General features: G+C 36.4%; 1 protein-coding gene across 1 annotated transcript; it reads left to right on the forward strand.

Annotated features, from left to right (window-relative positions):
- Positions 1 to 2658: 2658 nt before the first annotated feature.
- Positions 2659 to 9765, forward strand: lgalsla (lectin, galactoside-binding-like a). The gene is made up of 5 exons (XM_030131242.1): positions 2659 to 2807; positions 3799 to 3852; positions 4472 to 4560; positions 7528 to 7711; positions 9185 to 9765. Exons 1-5 carry the CDS (start codon positions 2769 to 2771, stop codon positions 9326 to 9328), a joined length of 510 nt encoding a protein of 169 aa, XP_029987102.1. The 5' UTR covers positions 2659 to 2768; the 3' UTR covers positions 9329 to 9765.
- Positions 9766 to 9869: the final 104 nt, after the last annotated feature.

Here is a 9869-nt window from a genome sequence, read left to right on the forward strand (position 1 = left end):
AATCATTAATCAGTCACAGGAACCAAACCACAATTTTTACTGAAAACACTTTCCGGTTTACAGCCAATAATTTACTTGTGATGAGGTATTTTTACATTACTGTATTACATTGTGTTGATGCTTTTGCTGAAGTACATAATGTACATACTTGTGTACTCTGTGTAGTAACACATGAACACATGCTGCCTCTTCCTGCAGTTCAGCCCTTTTCCTTTGACCTCAGTCCTCCAGTTTCCTGCCATTCTCTCTACACAACGACACAGTTTTTCAGTGTTAAATACAATGTTTGGCTGGTTTTACGGTAGTAAAAACTGATGAAACAGATGATTTTTTTTATAAGTGGACTCTACACTTTTCCTGACATGCTTTTCTAAATCCATAAGTTAATATGGACACATGATATAATTACCTAAAGTAGTTTATTCATGTTATTTTTATTTTATTTTCACTTGTACAAGTAGTAGAAAATTACAAAAAACATGATTTATTTAAGTTCCAATATTATACAAAAAATATTTTATTAGCAATAAGAATCGTTAACATTTTTTTAATGCAATTCTATTTGGTTTTGTTTCATAATGCATTGGTTTCTATCGGTTATACACTGTTGCCCATAAAGTTGGAATAAAGTATATTTACCTTTTACTCATAAAATTATTGTGACCATCTGATATATTCTTGATAAAGTGTCACTGGCGCTCAGCATGTAATCATTGCACCAGGTCAAAGGTGATTACTGATGTGTAGAAATATAAATAAAAAGAGGACTTTGTCTGAAAACAAAGTGATTTCAAATCAGTGGGCAAAAGTGTATTTAGTCTGAGAGATGACTGTACGGGAATCACAGTAGTTTTGTGCAAAAAGTCAAGCAGATGCCTTAACGTCTGTGATGTCAGGTTGTGATTGACAGATCTGTACATCAGCTCGCTCACCTGCAGAGTCAAACTTTCACAGGTTTGGTTTATTTAATGAAACACAGTATTTCCTGACAGCTGTTGCACTAACATGAGCATAAAAAGACTTTATTGGGCAGTGTTTGAAGAAGTTTATGGGTTTATAGTTAGTAAGCTAATGTTCAGCATTAGCTGGCCTCTCATGCTCCTCCAGCTCCGCCTCTTTCGTCAAAAATATGGTCCATGACCCAGTTTTGACCTGTGATCCACTACTTGAGGAAACAGACAGTAAAGTTAGGCTGATATAGGTATATACTGATAACATCCATTGACAGCCTAATTAACCCATAAGGCCCCAGTGGTATTTTTATGGCAGCTCCAAAATGAATTTTTCTCTATTTAACCCATCTTTAACAATTTAGCACCATCTGTCATAATATTATCCACAGTATTTAGATTTTTTCAGTGAAAATCATACATTTTCCTATATCTAATGAACATCTACCAATCATGGAGATGTTCATAAAAGAGTCAATTCAAAGATTACTGTATCAAAACAGAGAAAACTGAAGAAAATCTGACAAGACATCATTAACTGATCATAACAACAAATAAGTGTCTTCTTCCACTGTCATTGATCCAACTCCATGGGTTTTACTGGTGAATCAATGTTGTAGAAGATGACAGTGTTTCCATGGTAACTACGGAGCTTCTGAATGTTCAAATGGGTCATATCTGATGACCATGAAAAGATGACAAACTGTATTTTACAACAATTATGTACATGTATTGATAGGACTAATGGATCAACAGGTATTTAACAGTTTAGATCAGTAGCTGCTTTTGGTCACTTGTGGATGTTTGGGTCTTTATGGGTTAATGTTCATTATCTGTATATAATTTAAAGTAAAATATCCATTTGAGAATATCACTGCATCATCCAGGTGAAGCTTTTCTTCTGACACAAAACAATGATAAAGTACAACCTTTGACCTTTGCCCAGTGTCAGATGGGATGGGCTCCAGCATTCCCACAACCCTCCTGAGGATCAAACAGTTCAGAAAATGAATGAATGAATGAATGAATATCAGTCAAAGATTTTTCAGAGCAGAAATGGTTGAATGTCTTTTGAAGCCTTTTCACATTCAACCCCCTTTTGCTTGCTGTCTTTATTAGTCCCATTTAGAACACTGCTAATCCGGATTTAGTAATCTTGAAAAGGTTCTAATCCAATGCTATTTTGAAAAACCTGCATAAAAGTATGGAAGATCGCCTGATCTTGGGTAAAAAAAAAAAATGTTGTCCACCTCCCTCTTGTCCACAGATAGACTGATTAGAGCTGTGTCCAAGTATTTGTGTCCATATAGTTAAAGTACAGCTGTTGTGGAATTCACACTAAAGCTCTCATTTCCTGTTCTGAGACTGTTTTCATCAGGTCGGACAGAATTCTATGGTTGGTCTGTTGGCTTTAACACGCACGCGCACACACACACACACACACATGCAAATGTTAGCAGTGTTTGGAATAAATACATGTCTTTGTTGATGTGAACTCTTCTTATGAGTTGGAGAAAATGTTCACAGAGCAGAAAAGGATTTAATTTGGAGGTGGGGGGGTTAGCCTCCAGTTAGAGCTGCACAATGAGGCCACTTGTTATTGACCTGAGACAGAGAGGCATGCAGGGGCAGCTGATTATCAAAGGGTGTGTGTGTGTGTGTGTGTGCGTGCGTGCGTACGTGCGTGCGTGTGTGTGTGTGTGCAGAGTCAGGTTGAAGCTTCACGTCAGCGTTTGTTCAGTCAGCAGGAGGACGGTGGAGGCTGACAAACTGGACGTGCAGCTCTCGACTCGGCTGTTTGTTTCCCTTCAGATCGACATGGCTGAAGGTGGCAGACTGACAGTGGACGACAGGAAGGTGAGTTCACACGTTACACAACAACAATCAACCAAAAGGACACAGTCTGACAGACATGATCACAGCTGGACCCCCCTGAGGTTTGGCTTTTCTTTCACAGACTGGAGATTATATGTTTAACTTTTCTTAGTTTTAGAAGTTTTAGAGGTTTGTCTGACTGGAATTAACTAAAAATAAAAGCTGAAGTACAGTTAACAGGTTTGTCTTCTCAAAAGTAAAAGTGGGACATTGTAGGTATACATGTCCCATGCATTATCTACAGTGTAGTACGATGGCCTTGAGGGTCAAAACACAATGAGACATCAGAAAACGCAACAAAAATTTCTCAAAAACAACATTATCATCTTATATGAAACAATATAATTTTTTCGTGAAATGTTTGTGTTTTGGCCTTCAGTACCCTGTATCTTTTCTTTAATCACAGAAAAGACAATTGTACATAAATTAAGATGTTTTGTTTATTTACCTCCCAGCATGACTTGAGTATTGTATATTGTTTGGGTAGTTATTCTTAGTTTCTTATGAGTTTTTTTTTTTTGTTTGTTTGTTTTTTTTTTCAAAAGTTGTGCTGAGATGCTCTCATAGTTGCATACATGTATGCGTATATGCATTTACAAAATTAAAAAAAAAAAAAAATTTAAAACTAAAATTTAAAAAAATCAGAAAACACTTAATACATTTTAATCGTGTTTATTTGTTTTTTAGTAATTGTCTCTTACTTGTATCGTCTTTGGTTATTGTCTTGTTTTATGCTTATTTGGATGAGATAAGTTCATAAATTTCTGGGATTTTGGTTTCACCAGCACAATTTGTGGTATCTGGTTTGCTTTTCCTGCTTTTTTTTATTGTCCACCCAAATAAATAAACAGAGCATAAACAGAGCTTCACCACCTTCTAGACTGCACATGCATAGTTTCATGTCCAATTCCTCTGTCATGAACTGACTCAAAATCAGATATTTGTCAAATATAGGATTCTTTTTATTCCACAGAAATATGGTTTTCAACAGAGAAGTGCAGCTGATGAAAGTGTTCCAAGAAATCTGGTAAAAATCACACTGCTATGCATACACATGAACCTATTTCCTGTATTCTAAGATAGGGAACATCTCATTACTTTAAATCTCAGTATTTGAAGTACTGCATAAAAGCTAATGATTTTATAAGCTGAAGACATATAACGCTCAAAGGAAAATGAGTTTTATTTGTAGATTTTGTTAAATTGTAAGGATTTGGTCGGCTGTATAGTTCATATTTTACAGATATAGATTTGCGATAGAGACAGAAAAGTAAAATTCTACAGCAGAAAGTGAAAACACTTGAAAGTAAGATCAGAATCACACGAGAAATGGTGTAAATACAGCAAAAGTGACATTTGCATTTAAAATTACAACTTTTTACATAATAATATGAAAACTTAATCACTTTGTTTTTTAGTGTTGTCATAACCTTTGTTTATTCCTGCCAGTATATTATGATATTTTCTCTGTTTTTTTTTTTTTTTTTTTTGGGGGGGGGGGGGGGGGGGGTCGCATTATTGAGCTTCATTTATACTGCATTTCAACAGATTGCATTGTTCCTGACTCAGCTTTTTTTTTTTTTTTCCATTTATTTGTTTTCCATTCATCAGGTAATTGTGTATTTTGTGTTTTTGTCTTCCTGTAGACAGTTCCTTTCAAGGGTCACATCTCAGGTGGGATGCGTCCAGGGAAAAAGGTGGTTGTGGTTGGAGTTGTGGACCCCCGACCGGACAGGTAAGAATGTATTTGTTTTTCCATGATAATCTGTGTTTGGTGAATGAAGCATTTTTTTAAATGCATAAATTACTTTTTTAAAAATTATTTTAAAAAGTATTTCAAACAACAAAGAATTTGATCGATTGTCAGTTTCAGTGTTTGTGCCTCACTGACAAAAATGGCAACAACCAGCATAGCGACCACACACGCACAATCATAATTACTCCTCGTCTGTTTAATATTCCCCTTTTTAGCTCTAAGAATTATCAGACATTTTGGGTTTTGGGTCCACTGTGGAACAGAAGCAAATCTACAATTAAATGTTCTGCTGAAATTTTCCAGTTTAAAGCAGAGTGTGATGTTTGGCTTCATTGTTTCTTACTACTGCGGCTACGTGGAATCCTGAAAAAACCCAAGTGACAATTTAGTTTAGGTTTTGGTTTGGTATGTAAACAAATAGAGTGTTTGTGGTGTAACACACTTGGAAGTTGTTCACCATGAGGGAAGTGATTCAGGTGCGTAATCACAGAAAGACCAACAGATTTGTGATACTTAGGCTATCACTCTGGATTTACAGATTTGATGAAAAATTGGTGACAAACATCATACGCTGCTTTAATTTTGAAATGTTGAATTGGTGAGAACAGAGAGACTTTCTCTGCAGATGAATGTGTAAAAACTCCTTGTGAACATCATTCTGCACCAAGTTAAGTATTACAGTGAATATACTTTGTTTATACATATCTGTATTATGGTATCATCAAGTTTTCACCTTCAAATCAAAACTTAAAATTCAAATAAAAGTCAAAATAATACTGTCTTATAATCTTCACATACTGCATCAGCTGATAGTTTACATTATAGCTCTGTTAGCTTAGCTCTGTTTTAGAACACAAAACAGCCACAGTAAAACCACAAACCACCTCTGTTTTCTCATTTTTGGTTTGTGTTGTCAATAACTGAACTAAAGATCTGTTTGGAATCAAACAAACAACGTCAGAACTGTCACAGTTTAATCTGAACTGTGGATCAACAAACAGCAACTTAGCAAAGATAATAACATCCCATAATAACTTTATACCTTCATAAACCTCAGAATCAAACTCACTCCATCTGACCACACATGATGAATAGAGTCTCCCATAATGCACCATTCCAGTTTGCACCCAAATTTCAATAACTGTTGAAGAAAGGCTTCTGAAGAGCTTTGTTTTTAACTGTGGTTCAGAGGGTCTTATTGGCAACATCTGGTGTTTTCAGTGAACATTACTTTATTAAAATCCAAAACCCTGCTAAATGTTTAAATCAAGAAACATCTGCTATAATTTCACAATTATTGTTTTTACTTTAAAATAAGCTATACTGAAACACCTTTAATGTGTGCTGAAAATAATGTTTATGCCTGTTGATGAAACCAAACCTGTGAGGTTGTTGGACAAAGAAGAACAGCAATTATAGAATATTGAGTACTACTGTCAAAAAAATATGTCAGATTATGGTCACATGGCATGATGATATAGTCTGCTATGTGACCAGAAGTATGAGGACATCAATAATGTAAAAAAAAAAAAGTATGAGGACATCAATAATGTAAAAAACAAAACAAAAAACAACCTAATATGTTTTATTAGGTTGTTCTATTCTCACCAATAGGCAAAGCAATGGAAATTTTTTAAAAAAAACTGTCATTTGTAAAGGAACTGTATCTGTCAGACAGATGCAGAGGAGTATGAAGATGAAGAGGATTAAAGGTATAAATCTGCAGAGAATGAAAATAAAGTACCTCAAATGTGCAGTTATGTATGTAGGACTTGATATTTATTCAACTTTTACTTTGCCAAACTGAAAAAATCACATTAGTTTAAAACATGCAGAGCCATGTCCAGAACCATGCACACAATAAAATAACACGTCAGTAACTAATAAATATTCTTTGGTGTATTGGAATTGTATGGACATTCTACGTTTAAAAATAATATTTATCTCTTTGATTGGCTTGGATTCAATTGGAGTTTGTATACTGTCTTTTGTATTGATGTACATTATTGTACGTTAGTGTATTGTGGAAGTGGAACAATGAATGGCTGCTCCTGTACAAAAGCTAAAGGGGAACTAAACATCTAAATAATTGGAAACAGTATAATGCAACATTTTTTTGTAGATACAGTTTTTATGTTTTAATGGAATGTCCATTGTGGCGGACAGTGTTTTTTTTTTTTTTTTTTTTTAAGTAAAGCCCTGGAACTCTTGTCCCCTACAGAGGACAAAAATGCACTGCTGCTACCCAAGAGGATAACGCACAAGTGCTGCAGTACAACTATTGGCCATCAGACGGCACCAATAAGACCTACTGAACCTCACTTAAAAAACATGGCTTTTCAAGTTTTTCTTCAGCTGTAGTCAGTGAAGCTGGGTGCAAACCAGAACAGTGCGTTATGGGAGAATGTGTTCATTATGTGTGGTCAGATAGGGTCAAAACTCTTTCTTAGTAACTATTAAAGGGCAGTTCCCGTAGATGGTGTGGGAAATATCATTTCACCACCAGACATTGACATTAAAGGTGACCCATCCGACCAGTTTGACTCTGAACAGGAAGAACAGACAATACACACCTAATGCATTTTCAACACCAGATACGCTCTTCTGTGCTGCAGCTTTCAGACCTTCCTAAACTCAAACTGAACAACCCTACCTAGGAATAGACCTAGGCATTAGATCAGCAATGTGAGGGGGCTTCAAAAGGTTTCTGGAAAAAGAACATAGCTTTGATATGGTTTAAATTGCATGGCTGTCAGTTTTACACAAATGGACTTAAAGGCTAGTATCAACAGGTGTATTGACCTAGATGGGGCATATGTTGAAAAACAAACATCATAACTTAAACCGTTTTTTACAAATGTTCTTTTTCCACAAATTTTTTGAAGCCCCCTCGTGCATGTAGCTTGTCATCACTCCAGCTGTAGGCCTTGGTCCTCTCTCTGTCAGGTTCTACATGGCTCTGACGTGCGGCTGTGGAACGTCCAGGGAGCCTCCTCCTGATGTGGCCTTGGAGCTCTGCGTCCGATTCAGGGACCGGCAGGTTCTGCGACGAGCCTGTGTATCTGGATCCTGGGGTGACATCGACAGAGCAGTTCCTTTCTTCCCTTTCATCAGAAACCAGCCTTTCAGGGTATTCACATCCACTGAGTCCGTCCCCTAAATGTAACCGTCTTTAGTAAATAGTCAGTAGTTTTTGTTGTTTTTTTTTTCTTTTAATTTGCTTTTGACTTCAGCTTAATTTGTTTTGTTTTTGTTTTTTTAAAATATATAGGTTTTCTTCTATTTCAGGAACTGACTTTTTGGGGGGTTTTTTCATTAGAGATTGCATGATTAATAGATAAAGACCCAAACATACATCAGCAACCAAAAACATCTACTGATCTAAAATGTAAAATACCTGTTGACCAACTAATCCTATCAATCCATGTAAATAATTGGTGTAAAATGGAGTTCATTTTTTTATGGTTATCAAATATGTCACATTTGGATGTTCAAAGGCTCCGTAGTTACCGTGAAAACAGTCATCTTCTACAACATTGATTCACCAGGAAAACTCATGGAGTTGGATCAATGACAGTGGATGGAAACATTTAGTTTATGTTCAGTTAATGATATATTTCACTAATAAAGTCACTTTTTATTCAGTTTTCTCTGTTTTGGATATAACAACCCTCAACTTTAAAAAAGTAGCAAAAAGCTCAGCTTGAGGTGTTTGGGTGGTTATTGTTGGTTTGCAGACTTACACACAGGAGGTTAGAATTCCCTGTTTGGGCGGCCGTGGCTCAGGAGGGAGAGCGGGACATCCAATAACCGAAAGATTTGTGGTTCAAATTCCGCTCTGTCCTTGTCATGTGCTGTTATGTTCTGTACACTGATTTATGAATGTTTGATGGTGGATGAAGGGGCCATCAGGCACGCTTCCGTCAGTCTGCCCCAGGGCAGCTGTGGCTTCATATGTAGTTTACCACCACCAGAGTGTGAATGCATAATGGATCCATTGTACACACTTTGAATATGTGTTAATACAAAAGCACTATATAAATCTAATTATTATAATGATCTTATAATTATTTTATACTGTGCAAATTGTTGTTTGTTCTCTCTTTCTCTTTCTTATTTTAACCCTCCCTTTGACCCTTTTTCTAACCCTAACCAAGATGTGTTTATGCCTAAACATAATCAAACAATAACCATGGCCTTATCTAAATGTTAAGTCACTTTATTATCCCTGTAGGGAAATTTGGCCACTTAATTTTACCCATCTTCATACACACACACAGGTCCTAGCATTAGCACATAGGACACATTAGGAGCAGTGAGCGGCCATTAAAATAACTTGGGGACCAACTCCAGATCTTCATCAGTACTGCGGTCAACAACACTGACAGGACTTTTAACCTATACCTGTTTTTATGTAGACTAGTCTACTCTGTCTGCCAAAATGTGATGTCCTGATGTGCCCTTAGGTGTCAGAACATGATGAGTTGGAAGTGAGATTTTGTAGAACAAAAAGCTAAAATGCATTCCATAAGCAACATTTTTAAAATGAGGGCTTGGGCAGAAATTGTTACAACTTCCTCCTGTGTCTTGTCTCTTCTTCCAGATACAGTTTCACTGTGAACAAACTCGCTTTCGTGTGCTTGTGGATGGACAGCAGCTGTTTGACTTTTACCACAGAGTGACACCGCTCAGCGACGTTGACACGTTATGGATAAAAGGCAGCATCAGCATCACCAAACTGGCTTAAAGAGGAACAGTACGACAACTTCCAAAGCGAAGCGGAAATCTACAGGTTGGCCCCTGTTGGCTGGACACTATACAGGTCATGAGCCACGCACATCCAGAAAAGGTCTTCCAAAGCTGATTTCTGTCCTGAAGGTGGATTTCATCAAACTACTATATTTATAATCAGTTTGGTTTTAATAAGTTATTCCTGATGTTAAACAGGGGGCTTGGCTTGGCAACAATGACAGCTGAAATTAAATCACTGTCAAATCAAACACTTCAGATATAGTGTGAAGTGAAGTATGAAAGACTTCCTCTACCACACAGTATGATGTCCTGCTGCCATCCATAAACAAAACAAATGTGTACTAGGGTATTTGTATATCTTTTGTGTTTTTTTTCTAATTCATTGTGTATTTTGGTATATGTTCAAAATTAAATGGGGTGAATGCACATGAATCTTTGCTTTTCTTGCCAGTTTTTAAGTGGAAATTGGAGGTACTTTTACTGTACCTGGATACTTTCATTCTACCATACTTTATACTTCTACTCAGAGAAAAACT

The sequence above is a fragment of the Sphaeramia orbicularis genome, chromosome 1, assembly GCF_902148855.1.
Source record: "Sphaeramia orbicularis chromosome 1, fSphaOr1.1, whole genome shotgun sequence".
Classification (NCBI taxonomy): Eukaryota; Metazoa; Chordata; class Actinopteri; order Kurtiformes; family Apogonidae; genus Sphaeramia; species Sphaeramia orbicularis.

What these genes read in the sequence shown, in the direction of transcription:
- lgalsla (XM_030131242.1), top strand. Translation starts at nt 2,769, where the DNA reads ATGGCTGAAGGTGGCAGACTGACAGTGGACGACAGGAAG. An exon ending in TGACAGTGGACGACAGGAAG is followed by an intron (nt 2,808 to 3,798) that starts GTGAGTTCACAC and finishes TTTATTCCACAG; the next exon opens with AAATATGGTTTTCAACAGAG. An exon ending in GTGGACCCCCGACCGGACAG is followed by an intron (nt 4,561 to 7,527) that starts GTAAGAATGTAT and finishes TCTCTCTGTCAG; the next exon opens with GTTCTACATGGCTCTGACGT.